At 35.8% G+C, this 17874-nt stretch overlaps 1 protein-coding gene across 1 annotated transcript in view; it reads left to right on the top strand.

The window, feature by feature from the left end:
• The window catches only part of ATAD2 (ATPase family AAA domain containing 2), a 37470-nt gene that overhangs the window by 6067 nt on the left and 13529 nt on the right, over positions 1-17874 (top strand). The window contains exons 3-16 of the mRNA XM_032222793.1: positions 365-414; positions 2087-2255; positions 4179-4275; positions 4712-4796; positions 5414-5524; positions 7019-7136; positions 7982-8089; positions 8328-8436; positions 8700-8815; positions 10743-10917; positions 10994-11082; positions 13418-13577; positions 14666-14756; positions 17068-17382. Coding sequence (XP_032078684.1) covers positions 365-414; positions 2087-2255; positions 4179-4275; positions 4712-4796; positions 5414-5524; positions 7019-7136; positions 7982-8089; positions 8328-8436; positions 8700-8815; positions 10743-10917; positions 10994-11082; positions 13418-13577; positions 14666-14756; positions 17068-17382 — 1793 coding nt within the window. The remainder of the gene's footprint in view (positions 1-364; positions 415-2086; positions 2256-4178; positions 4276-4711; positions 4797-5413; positions 5525-7018; positions 7137-7981; positions 8090-8327; positions 8437-8699; positions 8816-10742; positions 10918-10993; positions 11083-13417; positions 13578-14665; positions 14757-17067; positions 17383-17874) is intronic.

Below are 17874 nucleotides of genomic sequence, written 5' to 3'. Positions count from 1 at the left end.
GTTTTGCAATACAACTGTAATTCAGTGAAAACTAAAATTATATAACCAATTTTCAGCATGGTTTTTTTTTTAATAAACAAAAACTACCTCCCAAAACCAAAAGACTCTGAAAAAACAATTTAGTTAGTTAGATAGATAGATAGATAGATAGATAGATAGATAGATAGAAGAGGCAAGGTAACAAAGCAAATAAAAAAATGAAATAATCATAAGTAAGGAAGTATATAGAAACTAAAACAGCACAAACCATTTTTAAGTCCACTTAATTCTTCTGATACTAAATCTTATTCTAGTACTGACCTAAATAAAAACTATTAATTGAACGTCAAGCTGATAAAAACTTGATATCTTTGCTTCTATGCAGACAACTGGCTAGAATGCAGGCGGGTGGAAAGAATGAAGATGGTGAAGAAGGTAAATCTAGTAAAATATACATTCTATTGGTTGTGGATAGACTGCAGAGGCTCAAATATATTGACTGAAATTTCTAGTTCAGAGAATTATTGTTTATGCAAAACATCCTTGGGTTTGCTTTTACAAAGGTAGCCTTGGTGGCTTGAGGTTTGAAATATGCAAAATATTCTATTTCAGCTGAACCATGTTCAAACTGGGGTGGAAATATACATTTCCAGTATTTTGGTTTCAATGAAATATAACGGCTGATTTTTTCCAGAAGTTGGGTAGCAAAGGAGAGAGGAAAGGAAGCCTCTGGAAAGATTGAAGACATGGTGTGATAGCAGTGGTTGAAAGGGGGAGAAGGAGATGCCCCCCAGCATTAAAGAGGGGAGACAAGGAACATTTGTACTTCAACTTTGTCTCTCCTTTCTCAGCTGGATGTTGTTTCATCCAAAATCTGGAAATCAGCCAAAACCTCTTGGGATTTGCTTGGGCCAAAATTTATCAGTACATTGGTTAATAATCAATCTACATGCTATTCATATTTTTGGGTGACAGGCTGGATGTTTTTCTTTTTTGTCCTCTCAAATATCTTACTATGTATCATTTTCAGCTTCTTGCATCAAAGTCTATACCTAAGAAGAGTATTTCTTAGTTTGGTCAAAGAACCCTTTCACGCTATCAGAGAGATTCAAATTTCAAAATTAATTGCCAAGTATTGAAGTTATTTGCAAAATTTTAAAACAATGTCACTCTTCTCATTTTTATTTGATAATAAAAATGTTTTTTAAATAAAGAACACTTTTTTTGATAATTTTTTATGGTTCATTAAATACATATACAAATGGATGCATTTTAATATTTAATGTGATAAATATCCATAAATATAATTCATATAAGCAAAAAAAAATTGGGGATTCTCTATAGTTTTTAAAAGTAGGAAGGCACAAAGTTTAAGCAAAAAGTTCAAGAAATACTACCTTAGAAGTTTAGAATATATTAATTCAATAGTAATTATGCGAACAAGTTTCTGAAAAGGAATATTTCAGAGAAGCTTCACAGCAAATGGCCAAAGTAGGAGGGATAATTAATACTGTGGAATGGAAACAGTCATGTGGAGATGTGTAGCTGAAACTGAAGGGTGAATATATGTATGTCTATTCCTACCTGTACTTCTATTCACATAGTATAAAGCTCCTAAAATTTTCTGATTTCCTACCACCATGGCAACCTTTAATGCCTTGTGCTATGTCATTTTTATTTTTTTGCAATCAGAATAAGTCAGCTTTGTGAAAGGTTAGGTAGAAGTGTGCAGTAGAAAAAAAGACACTGGAAAAGAAATGTATTTTATATAAGTATAATCTTTATTGTCATTATACTTAAATACAACAAAATTGGTACAAAGTTACTTTATTATTGTGATAAATAATGAAAGTATTTTTGTTTCCGTTGACAAAGTTACTTTTAAACAAATGTTACTAATTATATGGATGAGATTTGTGGGTGAAGGATGCTTATCAAATTTACAGGCAATTCAGATATTCTGGGGAACTATCCTTGAACACATAAAAACAGTTTTAAAAAGATCTCAACATAAAGATTGAAAGTGAAGTGAAATTTAATTGACATGATCCTTAATTTAGGAAACAAACTGAAGTGCAGCAAAGGAAAATTCTTCATTTTACTTTAGGAGCTGTAGTTCCTGTTACCAGATCTCTGAAGAAAGGAGTAGATGGGAAGCCTGAAGAACATGCTGCAGAAGAAAATGGGGATGTTGAAGTCCGTCGTAGTTGCAGAATTAGACGAAGTCGCTATAGTACTATGAACCAGTCGGTACTGTTTGACAAACTAATTACAAAGTAAGGTTTTATCTTTTTATTTCCTCCATAATTGATTCCTTCTATAAAAAATAGGAAGCTCCAGTTGATTAATGGCTCTTCCTTTTTGTATATTGGAAGTGGCAAGCATTTTGGAAGACCATAAATTAAATAGGGTCATATCTCGTGTAGGGGCAGAGCTCTGCCCCCAGGGACAGTTCTTTGCTTCTGAAGCAGACACTTTTAAGAACTAAATACAGGTAGTCTTCGACTTACAACAGTTCATTTAGTGACTGACAGTTACATTGAAAAAAAGTGACATCATTTTTCATCCGGCATCCGGCGACTTCAGCTGGTCCAGAACGCAGCCGCGCGAGTGATTGTGGGTGCACCTCGGTTCACCCACATAACACCTATCCTCCGCGAGCTGCGCTGGCTACCTGTGGATCTCCGGGTGCGCTTCAAGGTGCTACTTGTCACTCATAAAGCCCTTCATGGTAGTGGGTCTGTGTACTTGAGAGACCGCCTCCTGCCAATTACCTCCCTGCGACCAATTACATCACATAGATTAGGCCTTCTCCGAGTTCCATCTGCCAGTCAGTGCCGACTGGCAACTACAAGGAGGAGAGCCTTTTCAGTAGTAGCTCCGACCCTTTGGAATGATCTCCCCGTGGAGATTCGTACCCTCACCACCGTCCAGGCCTTCCGCACAGCCCTTAAGACCTGGCTAGCCCGTCAGGCCTGGGGACAAAGATAATTGCCCCCGCCCGAATGATGAATGAATGTTGCTTATTATTTTACTTTATGTATTGTATGTGTTACTGTTTGTATATCCCTTCCCTTCATTTTATGTAAGCCGCCCTGAGTCCCCTCAGGGAAAAGGGCGGCCTATAAGTATTAATAAATACTCTAAATACTCATACTGTAGCATATCCCCATGATCATGTGACCAAAATTCAGGCGCTTGGGAATTGCTTCATATTTATGATGGTTACAGAATCTTGGGATCATGTGATCCTTTTTTTTTGCAACCTTCTGACAAGCAAAGGCAATGGTGAAGCCAGATTCACTTAACCAATTGTGTAACTAACTTAACAGCTGCAGTGATTCACTTAATAATTGTGGCACAAAGTGATAAAAATGGGGCAAAATTCACTTAACTCACTTAGAAACAAATTTTGGGCTTAATTACAGTTGTAAGTCTAGGACTACTTGTAGTGTGGTTCCTACTGAAATTGGTTTTTTCACAAGATGTTTGATGTAGTATATCCTTACACCATCTATTTTAAATAAGATAATAAAATAAAAATCAGGAGGATATTGGAATGCTGCATAACAAACACCAGTAGCTGCTTTATTAATTTGAGCATGGAATATTCTGGATACCTCGGGAATATTCCCCCACCCACTGATTATGTTTTTCTGGGAGAAGTTCAACACTTTTTTAAACTAAGTTTTCTGACTAGGAATTAGTTGGAGATATCTGGAAAGTGGTTTTAGAATGTCCCTGAGTTTTGCAGATCCACATTATTTATTTTCTGGCAAAATAATGCTTTATGACTAACCATACCTGCCTGATAATCATTTTCTTAGAGTACCTACCAACATACTCTAAAAATTCAAAATATACCTGTTTTGGAAAATATTACATGCACCTACATTAGTGTTTGTTTTTTCCCCACTCCAAAATGGTAGGAAATTTTGTATTTGGTAGTGTGTTGTTGTTTTTATGATAGAAGGAGCTCCAAGAGTAAAGAAAAGGGCAAACTTTCTGGAATGGACAACATACAAATGAAAAAAGAAACAAACAAGTAGGGACATTATTGCTTGTCTGTTGATATACACAGGATTGGACCTGCTTTTATTAATAGTTCTAGCTTTCTATGAACTGAATATTGTGGCATTCTTTGTTTAACTGATTCTTTGTTAACATTTTGTTTAATTATACGTTGCTTACTTTGTCAGTACTGCAGAAGCTGTACTACAAAAAATGGACGATATGAAGAAGATGCGCCGTAGACGAATGATGGAAGACCTTGTGGTGTTCAATGGTAGAAAAGGAGTAAGTGCACATTTATTATTGTGGAGGTACCAATATTGCTTTTGCTTTGATAGTTTGAAAATAACCTGCGAGAAAATTCTATGTAATTCTAAGATGTACTTTATAACTGCAGGAGATATATTTCTTTCCAAATCATTAAATTAGAAGTGCTGTTTGTAAGGCTTTGGAAGTGGCTGTGACCTGTCTTTCTGCATCCTCAAACTAGATCAGGTCAAAGGCCAAACACATCTGCAAGCACCAGTAGCGGCTTCCAAAGCAATTGAGTAAGATAAATACAGCTCAGAAAGGTGTGCATCTGTACTTTATGAAAGATCTTTTTCAACAGATTTGCGCAGTCCAATAATTGTACTGATTCCATTTACTGAATCTACTGAAATTGTCACCGAAGCATCATGTAATGCTGGATTACTTGAATGAGATTTTATGCTATTTCCAGGGAAACCTTGATATGTACTCTGGAGGGAAACCTGCTATCCAAAGGACAGATGAAGAAACCTCTGACAATCAGGATGGAAGTGCAGGTTGTTGTGCTGCTTTTACTTTTTAGAACTGTACTGTTATATATGAAAATTTGGAGTATGGAGTATGAGTGAGGGATATACTTATGGGTAAATTAATGAAAGATGTTTTAATCAAAAACCTCTGAGAAGTGTTTGGTGAATGTTGGTCGTATGACCGACTGGTCTTATGAATTGATTATCCAGAATTTTCAGGTTAATCCCTGGTGGTCCTCTCAGAGAATTCACTAAAACTCTTCTCTTACTATATTGTACTTTTGCATATGTGTACCTACACCTATTTTCCAGGCAGTTTTGACTCCTGGCAACTGCCTGGACCAGGTCTCTGCAGTTGTTGGATGGTATTTTCAGTGGTTGTGGGCAATGTTTTCAGAAGTGATTTGCCCATTACCTTCTACCAAGGGTTGAAATTATCTGTTTCCTTCAGATCATGATTAGAATTTTGAGGTAGCTTCAAATTGGATCTGGTTTGATATGGACATTGAAGCTGCATTTTTTTCTAGCAAAAAATAAAACTGATAAATGTGTATGTTTCTAGCTGAAATAGAAAATAGCAATTGTGAAATTTGTTATGGGTTCAGAAACTATTAAAGCTAGAGCAATTTATTTAATTTAATTAGAATCTTCAGAAGAAGTTGAGGACCATGAAGATGAAGATGGAGAAGAAAATCAAAAGCGCTATGATCTCCGACAGCGAAAAACTGTTGTACGTTATCAAGTTTCAGCAGAAAGTAGGTTTCTTTTATACCATTCCTGGAAATCTCGTTTGTTTATTGTAAATTTTCAAATTTCCAATATCAAAATATATACCGTATTTTTCAGAGTATAAGATGCACCGCAGTATGACGCACCAAGGTTTTGAAGAGGCAAATTAAAAAAAAAGTTTTTGCATTCTGCAGACCTCCCAAAAATGGCTAGTTTTTTGCGAAAACTGGCCCATTTTTTTTAGTGGCTTTAGGAGGCTTGTAGAGTGCTCCTGGGGGCTGAGGGGGGGAAATCGAGCAAAAAACGGCCCGTTTTTTGCTCATTTCTGCCATCCCCAGCCCCCAGGAGCACTCTATAAGCCTCATACAGGCTCTGCATGGCCATTTTGGTGAAGGGGATGGAGTTTTGGGAAGCAAAAAATGCTGTATTCAATATATAAGACGCACCCAGATTTATAGCCTCTTTTTTGAGGGAAAAAGGTGCATCTTATACTCCGAAAAATACGGTATTTAATGTGTGTTGATATCCAACCAAACTCCTCATAAACATTGTAAGTTGAAGGCAAAAAGAGGCATTTTATTCCATAAAATAAAGGTTCATGATTAGTTCTTTTTTAATGTTTTTTCTTATTGAAACTTTCAAAGTCATTAGTCAATAAATCAGTGACAGATTCTATCCCTTCTCTACTTGGAATTAGAGGATTGGGGAGGCAGTTGGTTAAGCACATACAGTACTTAAGGACTGAACATACTGCTTTGATCATAAGAAAAAAAATTCAATTTCTCTAGTAAATTCTGCAGTTTTCACATTTCTGGAAGTTAGAGATTGTGACTTGTAATGTTTTGTTGTTCCTGTGTGGTATGCTTTTTTCCCCATGGAAGATTTCCAAGTGCAAAAGCATAATATACCTGTGGATTTCATAAAGATTTACTGGGCTTTGTCTTTGCAGGCCTGATTAAATGCAGAGTCATATATTGTGCAACCATGTTAATTAGGAAGATGCTTCAAGCCTTTAACCCAGGGAATTTAGGTTTTGCTTTTATAACCTTGATGATGGCTGCTAAAATTAACTCATTTGGCTCTTTGTTTGGTTCTGTTCTATAATTGTACAGATTAGCCGGATTGCTAGAATCCATTTAATTGTTGCTTGGTTGGAATTTTAAAAAAAACATTCTGAGTTAAATTTGATTCATATGTCCTCTATTTGTGGTTGTGAATATATTACTTGGAAAAGTTACTTTTTGATGCAAATCTGCTTTTGTTTTGCTTTGGGTGAGGGGCTGCCATCTTAACATTTCATGCAGTTGTACATCTTTATTGTGTAACTTTTCAGCCAATGTTGCCTGGATTTGTTTTCTGATTGTCTTTCCAGGAACAAAGTTAACAAATGAACTTTGTGTAAGTTAAAAATTAGGCTTATTGTAAACAAATGTTTTGCTACGTGTTTTCTCATTCTCTATCATAGAAGCAAGAATATTAGCCTACTTTTTAAAAAAAAAAATGTTTGATATTGTTAACAGAGCCCAGGCATCAGAAGAAGCCTAAATTATTTTATGATGATGCAGCCTCTCCAGTAAGAGGGAGTTTCTCTTTTAGCCCTGCAGGACCACGGAGTCCTTTCTGTAAAAAGATAAATAGGTATGTTTTTGTGTGTGCAACAGATACAGTTGTAGCAATGTTTCAGATGCTGCTTGTATCCCCCTAATGATTAATTTAGCAAAAGTTTATTATAATTTATTATAGAATAAACTTTACTGTCTGATCTCCTGACCATGGGACACTGCAGTGGTTATAATTCACTTTTTCAATGTCATTGTAACTTCAGCTTATTCAGCTCCATTGTAACTGAATGGTTGCTAAGTGAGAACTACATGTACAGTATGTCCTCATAAATGTTGTTTTCAAGAGAGATTTGGTTTACATAGTATGCAGAATCAAGTATCAGCTTCTTAGTATAAATTAAAATTATGCTTTGCTTGTCAGTCTATGTTTGTCAGAGTGACTAACCATAACTATATATCCAGCCAATGAGTGGTCGGTTCCGTATCCCATTCCAACTAGTACGGTTGGAACGGGCCCGGCATCGTCCACATGGACGCACACAGTGTGCGCATGTATCTTGCCATCCGGTGACGCTCCAGTTGTGCAGGCGCTGTATGCACCATGCACAGAAGCACTGAAAACTTTAAAGACAGGTAAGGAGGGCGGATCGGCCCTCCAGAGCACCGTACCGATGTGGTACCCAGTGCTGCGGGCAGGCTCTGGTACGCCCGTACTGGGGTGTACTGCCTGCAACCCACCACTGCAGCCAATGTAGATTCATGGAGGAAATCCAACATGGATTTTAGCTGCACCTTCTCCTTATTCTTCAACCCTTTTTCTACTCAACCACTCATATCTACACTCATTCAGCATATATTTACTAATACATTAATATTACCACAACAAGCATTTTCATACTTATTTTTTTTAAAAAAAAATAGGCGAAAACATGCGATTCATAATAGTGATTCCACAACTTCGTCGTCATCTGATGATGAAGAACGCTTTGAGAGACGTAGGAAAAGAAGTCGCAACAAAGCATTGAGCAGGTATTTATTCTAAGTGGGTAGTGTATTTTTCCCAGAGATTACATTGGGGGGTTCTGTCTAAAATAATGTCAGTGAAAAAAGGTAAATTCTGACTTTCCATAATTAAATGTTACCAGGCTTTAACATTAACTATGAAACTACTGTACATCTATTTTTCTATTCAGGGTTTTAAATTTTGGCTAAATTAAATTCTACTTTTTACTTCAGCACTTTCAACAACTATTAATTCTCACTTTAGGTGCCTTCCGCTGAATTTTCAAAAAGATGAGTTGAAGGGAATCCACAGAGATCGAATGAAAATTGGAGCAAGCCTGGCTGACGTTGATCCAATGCAAATAGACACTTCAGTAAGGATTTGATGTCTTGCATTCTGACATAAAACTTGAATGTAGATAATCTTATCTTTAAAATTAATGTAACTATTCTTTGGTTATTCATTATGTGACATTGAGTTATTGTTGATTCCTGGATACCATGTAGATTGAGCTGTTCTTTAATATACTGATAATAAACTTAAAAGATACTTTTGAGGACAGTGATAGATAATATTTAGCATTTACTTTGGCTATGATTTTTATTATTTCCATTTGTCAACTGTCTCCCTTTTTAGGTGCGATTTACTAGTGTGGGTGGACTTTCTGATCATATTTCAGCTTTAAAGGAGATGGTAGTTTTCCCACTACTTTATCCAGAAGTGTTTGAGAGATTCAAGATTCAACCTCCAAGGTAGTACTTAAAATTATTTCCTTTTACTGGATGTTAAAGTCGTTTTAAAATTTGGACTTTCTTGGGATAGTTTCTTAAGACCTCTAGACAACAAGATCATTTCTTAATAAACACTTTGATGCACTATTTAGATCAATTTGAGTAGCAAGTTAAAATTGACAAGGTCATAGTCATAGTAGTTTACAAAAAAAATATACATGTGTTCTAACTTTATATTATATTAACTTATACTATATTATATTAAGAAGTACTCAAACCTTAAAGGAACCTGAAGGTGTCTTTGAATTATTTTTGTGTACATTTTTGTAATTTCAAATTAATATATTATTATAGCTAGACTTCCACAAGAGATCATGCAAAATATAAACAAGTCCGAATTAAGAAAGAACAAATTAAGAATTGGGAAATAAGAAATTACATTATTTACAGAGGTTAGAAATTGAAATAATTATTGGAGCCAAGAAAATGTAAATATAGCAGCCAATACAAAAGCACCAAATATAGAAGAAAATAACCATTAAAAAAATTGGACGAAGGAACAATCCTAAATGCTATCAGTTTTGTCAGAAAATGGTTTAGAATAATTTTAGCTGGAAGGATGGGCCAGTCCTTTGCTATTTCTGGGCTGGATCTAAGCACCCCGAGTGCCACATCCGTCCCGCGGTTCTTGAGTTTGACACCCCTGCTCTAGAGGGAAATCCATTCATGTTGCCTCCTTCTGAAGAGCCACAGAGATTCATTAAATGCTGCTGCCAATTGATACTTTTGGTTTCAATTCATTCTATCTCATGTCTGCATCTTCTCCTAGAACTCCTGAAATCAGATAATTGATGCATATCAAAAACCTGTGGGTTATTTCAACAACAACTTTAATATTTTGAATAATTATTAATGCAGAACGCTTGTTAAGAAAGGATAACACATACAAACATTTCAGAAAATTGAAATGATGATATGTATTAAAATTGCTACCACCTTTGTTCTTGGTATCATGTACAGTCCTATTGTTCTCCATTATCTTTCATGATCATTTCTGTAATTTTAGAAAAGGGTTTATGCCCAAAAGCACCATTGCCACCTCTGAATTTTGACCTCATATGAGAAGAAGTTCACAGAAAATTCTGCATCAGCATTTGAGTCCATAATCATGGACAAAAACCTGCCTGTGGTGCCTGGCTTGGGCAATCTATAATCTAGAAATTTGGGGATCTTTTACAGGAAATTTATAGGTCCTTAATTACAATTTTCAGATTCCTTATGGAATTTCAAGTGGAAAAATTCTGAGATCTCTTGGTTATGTATATATAAAATTAGCATTCTGGGAAATTTTTGAATGGAGACATACTCAGATAGCTTCATTGCTGAACTGGTTTCTTTTATTCTTTCAATACCAAGATTTCTACACAATCTAATATCGATTTGTTCTTCAGTCGTTTGTATATCTTGCCTATATTGTTGTTTGTTTATATGTGGTTTTAACTGTTCGTTATGCACTGCCCAGAGTTGCCTTTGTGAGATGGGTGGCTGTATAAATATGATAAATAAATGTGACTGACTGCTCCACAGTTGGTTTGTAGTATTCCAGAAGTTAAACTTCAAAACAAGAAGTGAGATTTCTTTGTTAAGATGAGTAACTTCTGGAAAATAGCTGGAACAATAGTGAGGACATTCTTGTGTCTGTGAGAAAATATGCCCTGAGCCTCTACGTTTTGTGACCATTGAGGATGATTATTAATTAGCATGCTCATACCTCCAAATTCATAGGCACCGATATTGATAACTAAAAACATCAGTGTAATAAGCTCTGTGCCTTTTGTGTGCTGTTTGTAGGAGGTTTTTCTTAAAAACCTGGTTGCCAATGTCTTAAAGTGATTAGGTAGAGTATGCTGAAATGATTACTTTTAACTGCAAGTTTGAATTCTTCCAGGGGCTGCCTTTTCTATGGTCCACCGGGGACTGGAAAAACTCTTGTTGCCAGGGCACTTGCTAATGAGTGCAGTCATGGAGACAAAAGAATAGCATTTTTCATGAGAAAAGGTGCTGATTGTCTCAGTAAATGGGTGGGCGAATCTGAGCGACAGCTTCGTCTGCTGTTTGATCAGGTAAATTTGCTTTCTTTGTGTCTTGAGTTCTGCACAACTACTTTGAATCATAATTAATTTGAACTTCTCTTTTTAGGCCTTTCAGATGCGTCCTTCAATTATATTCTTTGATGAGATAGATGGCCTTGCTCCTGTAAGGTCCAGTAGGCAAGATCAGATTCACAGGTATGTGCTTTGTAATTAAAAACTATAACTCTTCAAAATTTATTTGCACTTCAATATGACAGATTAAATTCAAAAGATTGTAAAAAGTAATTTGACCTTGAATCCATTCTATTTTGAGAAAATTTGTACAGAGATGGTTAAATAAGCAAGGAAACATAGTATTTAGTTATTTGCCTACATAAATAACAGTACTTTTGATCAAGTAATATGCATATTTAAAAATCTGTAGGTTTTCTTTGATTCATTAAAAATAGTAATAAAATAATGTTGCAAAAATACATTGTCATCACCTTTATAGTCTAATATTTAATAACAATTATATAAAGTATTTTTCCATTGTAACTAGCCCTAAGATATATGTAGTTTAATAAGGTTAGAGTCGCCTCCTTCCACTTAATTATATTTAGATTTTGTTATTATATCAACTCAAAACCTTTATTTGAATTTTAATCATACTACTACTTTGTATACTTGAAGTAACTTCCTACAACCTTTTGCTTATGGATATATTTAATCTTCCATGAACATATTTCAACTGAAATGTTCCCTAACTTTTCTCTTACACTTCACTATTTCCATTCTATTGAACAATTTTTAATAAACTCTTTAGGTCAAGCATGAAAGTATAAAATATCTGAAAACATTGCAGATTTTAACTGAGGTGCCTTTTATTATTATTATATATTTTCTAGCTTTCTCTGTTATGGTGTTATTAAAAAAAATCTGATCTCAGCTGTCCTTTCTATTTCTTTTCAATGAAATCCAGCAGTTTCATACAGGCTTTTGTGTACAGCTCTAGGAATCCTTCAAAAAACGATTGAACTGCAGTTTTCTACACCAACTTATTAGTAATGTAGAAATGCAAAAATGTTTATTTCTGGAACATCTCTTTCAGAAGGGACTAACTCGGGTATTGTGGAGCTTGTTTGTCTGTTTTGGAACTAGATTGTGTCCAGAAAAAAAAAAATTTTTGTTACAGATAATACACTTCCAGAAACATGTTTGTTTATTGCTTTTAAAGATTTGTGTATTTGTTCATATTAAACAACTCTAGGCAACTCACAACAGCAATAAAACCTAATAACTCTAAAACTTAACCATCAAACAATCAAAAACCATAGCTCCATATCAACTCCTTAGGACAGCTCTGGAGCTGCATGTAGCTCTTTCATCCCTCTGTTGTGGCTCCCTGTCTCCAGTCAGCGCCACAATTTTGAGAGGACCTTCCGGTTGAGGGAGGGGTTAGCACTGTGCGCCAAGAGGTTCTGTGGCAACTAGCAGGTTCTCTGGTTGGGTCCACAATTGATAGGGCTTTCAATTGGGACAGGTAGATGAAAAAGGATGCCAAGCTATGGTGGGGGAAACCGGACTTCCAGTCAACTCCAGAATTGAATGGGGAGCTTCCGGTTAGGATCTTAGGCTCCCTGTGTTTTCTGTGGGAAACTGGTCCAAATGGCTCTTTGAGTGTTTAAAGTTGCTGTGCCCAATCTTAGGATGTTCCACAGCCAACTTTAATTGCCTTCAGTCCATCCTGTCCTATCCCAGCACCTGGGTGAAAGGGTATTCATAAGGTAGGGGCGGCCATGGAAAAGGCATGCTTCTAAGGTCCCTCTAGGTCAGGATTTCAGGAAGGAGATCTCAAGCTTGCCTACCTTCTCCAAACTGGAACAGGCAGATATTCTTAGGGAAAGGCAGTCCCACATATAATCAGGTTCCATGTAGGGCTTTAAAGATGATAACCAGCATCTTGGAATTGCACCCGGAAGAAACTGGGAACCATTGCATCTTGCATAAAGAGGTGTAACATGGCCAAAGTTAGGAACACCCAATATTGTTGCTCCATTGTGGACCATTTGTAGCTGTAGAATAGTGTTCAAGAACAGCCCCCATATAAAGCATATTGCATTCGTTCAAGCAGGAGTGTGTAAAGCATGAGTGACTGGGAGCAAGGACTCCTGGTCCAGGAAAGAGCAAAATCCAGAGCTGCTCTGCATTGTCAGGTTAAGCAAAAGTCAGTTTCTCTTCATCCTCTCAGCCTCCAGAGATACCAGTACTGCATCAAGGACCTATACTTGAAAATGAACCGAGTAATTAATCATATTAGCAGCATTTATTTATTTATTGGTACATACTTCATGTATATTTTATGTTTTTGCTTTATGTCATTGTCTTATCAAAGAAAGTAATCCTGAGGTGCACGTTAAGCAAAACATAGTCCTGAGTCTGAAAAGGATTGTGAAGACCTGCTGTAAAATCACTTTTCTCAGGCATTTAAAATAAGTCCTGTGGATTTTACCATGTAAAGGATAACATATTTTAAATTTTTGTTTTTAAGCTCAATTGTGTCTACATTGCTTGCATTGATGGATGGCTTAGACCATAGAGGTGAGATTGTGGTGATTGGTGCTACAAACAGATTGGATTCCATAGACCCCGCTTTGAGACGACCTGGACGTTTTGACAGAGAATTCCTATTTACATTACCAGATAAAGAGGTAAGAAATTCTACTACTGATGAATAATTAGCTTCGGCTTACCACGATGGAGCATTTTGTATAGAGCAATAAACATAAGGCTTACAGAGCAACTGTGTTTAAATCAGTGGAAATGAACTGGATGTCTATAATTATTATACAGAAACAAGTTCAAGTTGTGCAGAGTGAGATATCACATTGTTTCTAATAAATATATTTCCTGTATTGTCTTTTGTTTTTCATTTGGTCCATCATAAATCAAGAAAGTAGACTTATGCTGACATTGAAACTACTCAGAAATTGCTGTAAAGCACTATGGAGCGGTATATAAGTCTTAAGTGCTATTGCTATGCATTCTCTTCTGCTCTCTTTGGTGTGCTGCCAGTTCCATGATTGTAGATCCACTGCACATTTTTCTTAAAAGTGGCTGCTCAAAGGGACCTTCTCCCCAGGAGATCCCCCTGCCTCCTACAAGAAGAGTTAACCCTATCCAGTTAACCCTATCCTGTATTAACCCCATCAATCTACTCATCAAAACACATAATGCATCAGATTGAAATACATTCCATTATTAACTAGTGGAATGATTTTCTAAAATGCTTCATCCTAAGATGGTAGCATACTTTACTTGGGGCTGCCCTTCTTTGCATTTCCCAACAACTATTCATTTAGAAACAAGCCCATTAAAATCTGACTTATGAAGACAATAATCAGACTGAAATGGAAAACTATAGGGCATCCCAGGAAACAATCTTATTGTTCATTCTGTAATTCCATCCATCTCTATACCACTGTGGGTCACTAAATACTGTATTTTTTGAAGTATAAGATGCACCTTTCGCCCCAAAACAAGAGGATGAAAATTTGGGTGCGTCTTATACACTGCATGAAGATAAAAATCACATAAAGCTTACACTGTTAGCTTTTTCCAAAGTTATTTTGTTATATAATTAGAATTATATTGAGGAATTGTAATAATGAACAGTACAGTAGTTTTGTCTATATAAAAATTAATGTTAATGTAAGCATAGAGCATTCATGAATGGGAACTGGAATATTTGATACCTTAAAATTAAGAAATCTTAAAAACTTTTTTTTTATGTTTCTAGGCAAGAAAGGAGATTCTTAAGATCCACACACGTGAATGGACCCCTAAGCCATCAGAAATATTTCTACAAGAGGTTGCTGAAAAATGTGTTGGTAAGAACAGGACTTCAAAATATTTTGCACAATCCCTTTCTAAAGAGTATTGTTTTGTATAGTTGCTTGGAAATATAGCTTTACATATTTTGTTTTGACCCGATTTTTGTAATTATTTAGAATGTGTGCAGGTACTTCATTATATGCTTGCACACGTTAATGATTAGCATCATCTCTGAGCATCTATTTTTGTGCAGTGATTAAGATGCTGGATCAGAAACTGGGAGACTATAAATTCTGGTCTTCCCTCTAGGCATGAAAGCCAGCCAACTTTTGGCTGTTTTTTTTCCTTAGCCCAACCCACCTCACTGGAAGGATGGTGGTTTTGAGGAAAATAAGAGGGGAAAGCAGTATGACTTGAGTTGTACAGAATAAAGATGGGCTATAAATATAACAACAATAATAATTGTTGGTTCTCCTTAAATCCAATAATAAAAGACTACTGCTGCATAAGCAATTGATCCCACTCTTGATCTGCCTTTGCTGTAAAGAATTTTCCTAGTATTAGCTGGAAACTAGCCATGTGCATACAAAGCTCAGAATAATTTCTGCCACGATTTGTAGAAGTGTATTTTTTTTAGCAGAAAAAAAAATAGGCAAGGGACATGGGTAGTCCTTGATTTATGATCATCTATCCAGTGATTGTTCAAAGTGACAATTGGGCCCCAGCTCTGCACTTTTGGATACCTTACACTTTGCCACAAATACTGCTGCTCCCCAACTGACTTTTGCCATCTTCTTCCTTCTGATGATCTGGGATCCAGATGCTGGGTGAAGGTGTAGCCCTGGCATGCAGAAGGTACCAACAGATAAAGGTGGATGCTGTGTACTTTTCCTAGTAAACTAAACATATTAAGCGGAATACAAGGAAGAATTGGCTTTTCCAGCAAGCCGGCCTGGCCTGAACAAAATAAAATAAATGATTGATTATTGTTAATTTTAATCGAATTTTTTAAATGTTATTGTTAATCTTAATTGGGTTTGTTTTTTGGATACTCTATCTAATTTTTTTTTTTAACTTTTGTGTTTTTTTAATGTATGCCGCCCTGAGTCCTTTGGGAGAAGGGCGGCATATAAATCCAATAAACAAACAAACAATTTCTAATGTATTGCAGTGGGGTTTTTTTCTTCACTTTAATTGACTACCAGGAAGCAGTGTATGCCTGCTTTTATTCTTTAGTGCTTGACAGAGAAGATTGAGTGAGGGACTGTAAATTATATATAAATGATGCTTATGAAATGAAATGATTATATATAAATAGCAGAGCAATTTGACACATGTACTTAATATTGGTAGAATGCTTACCAAAGAATGCTAAATCCCATGAGACCATCTTTCTACTCAATTTATTATAGTGAAATGGAAGTTAGATATGTTAAGGGAACCATAAAAATGACTTGAATGCTGATGGCTTGGCAGATATAAAAAGTGTATATCGTTAAACAAGGGAATCGTAAAGAAATGAATGCTAAATATGAACTCTGAATACAAATAGCAAGTGACTAGTATAAAGAAATATTTGAAATATTCATTATTTAAGAGAATAAATTAGGATTGAATTGCAAAACATATATGAGGGAGGAATGGAGATCAAGAAGATAATAATTGGGGGAGTACATGTGTTCCTTGGAAGTTTTTAAAATGCATTGTGGGAGCAAGGATGGTTTGCAGGAGTAATGGACACTGTAGTCAGTATAACTTTTTTTCTTTTTCTTATCATCAAGGTAAGTGGGGAGGTGTTTACCTAGTAATCTTCAGCTGTTTTTTTTTAGTCATGTTTTGACTCCTCACAGCTGCCTGAACTAGTCCCTGCAACTTTCTTGGCAAGATTTTCAGAAGGGATTTGCTCTTTCCTTTTTTCCTAGGTCTAAAAGAGAGAGACTGGCCCAAAGCCACCTTAGGCAACACTCAGAGTCTCTTTGTTTCTAGCCTCATACCTTAATCATCATACCAATCTGGTTGTCTTACATGACAATGCTTATTCTTATAAGAAGTGGCATGATAGATATGCATATACCTATTGTTTTTGCATTCATTCACAAATTTATATATTTATTTTTTAAATTCTCACTTTTTATGCCTGTCAGTTACCCAGTTGGGAAATGCCACTTTAGAAACTTCTATAAAGCATAAAGCCCAGGTGGGTTTAAAAAAAAACATTTCTGTGTTTAGTTGTAGGTCTTGTGATGGTAGATTCTTTGTTTCAGGGAGAAAATAACTCTTCCAATTTCTTACATGGCACATATATCATTAAATGGTTTTAAATGGCTTCTTTTAAAGATATTTTAATATAAATGTTTTTCTTTATAGGGTACTGTGGGGCTGATATTAAATCGATATGTACTGAGGCAGCCTTGTGTGCCTTGCGTCGACGTTATCCTCAGATTTATACCAGCAGCGTGAAGCTGCAGTTAGATATCTCTTCTATTAACATAACCGCTAAGGATTTTGTGGTTGCTATGCAAAAGACTATACCTGCTTCTCAGCGGGCAGTAACCTCACCTGGTCAAGCGCTCTCTACAATTTCAAAACCACTGCTTGAAAATGTACTGCAAAGAATTATGGAAGTTGTACAAAATGTATTTCCACATGCAGAACTGGCACAGAAAGGAGGGAATAAATCAGGTATTTAAATTTCTTATTTTCTGAAACAGAATATTTTATCTACTGTAAAATTAGGACTGATAGTTGAGTCACCTTCATTTTAATAAAATACTAGTATTGAAAGATTGCCTTTTCTTCTCTTTGAAAATAGGGCAGAAAAGAATCAGTGCAGATTGATCTTTTGGTTAGTCAAATTAATTCATAAAAATACTTAGAATTCAATAAAGTTTATGTACTTAGAGTTTGGGTGGAGGTATGTATGTTTGCTGTAGAATGGGTTTTGTACAAGCTAAAATGTTAGCATATCCTTCTCTAATTCATGTTGTCCAGATGTTTTAAGAATATAGCTTTGTGGCTTCCCAAGCAACATGAAAGCCACACAATTAGAGAAGCTGTTTTAATGTAGTCATTAACAAATTATAAATAGGTTCAAAATGCTGGACAATTAGAGCCATTTTTGTCTAGTGGTTAAGACACCAGGCTAGCAAGCAGGAGACCGGGAGTTCCAGTCCT

This window comes from Thamnophis elegans, chromosome 8 (assembly GCF_009769535.1).
Source record: "Thamnophis elegans isolate rThaEle1 chromosome 8, rThaEle1.pri, whole genome shotgun sequence".
Taxonomy (NCBI): domain Eukaryota; kingdom Metazoa; phylum Chordata; class Lepidosauria; order Squamata; family Colubridae; genus Thamnophis; species Thamnophis elegans.
Note: the sequence above shows the minus strand (reverse complement) of the source record. Positions and strands in the feature narration are given on the sequence as shown.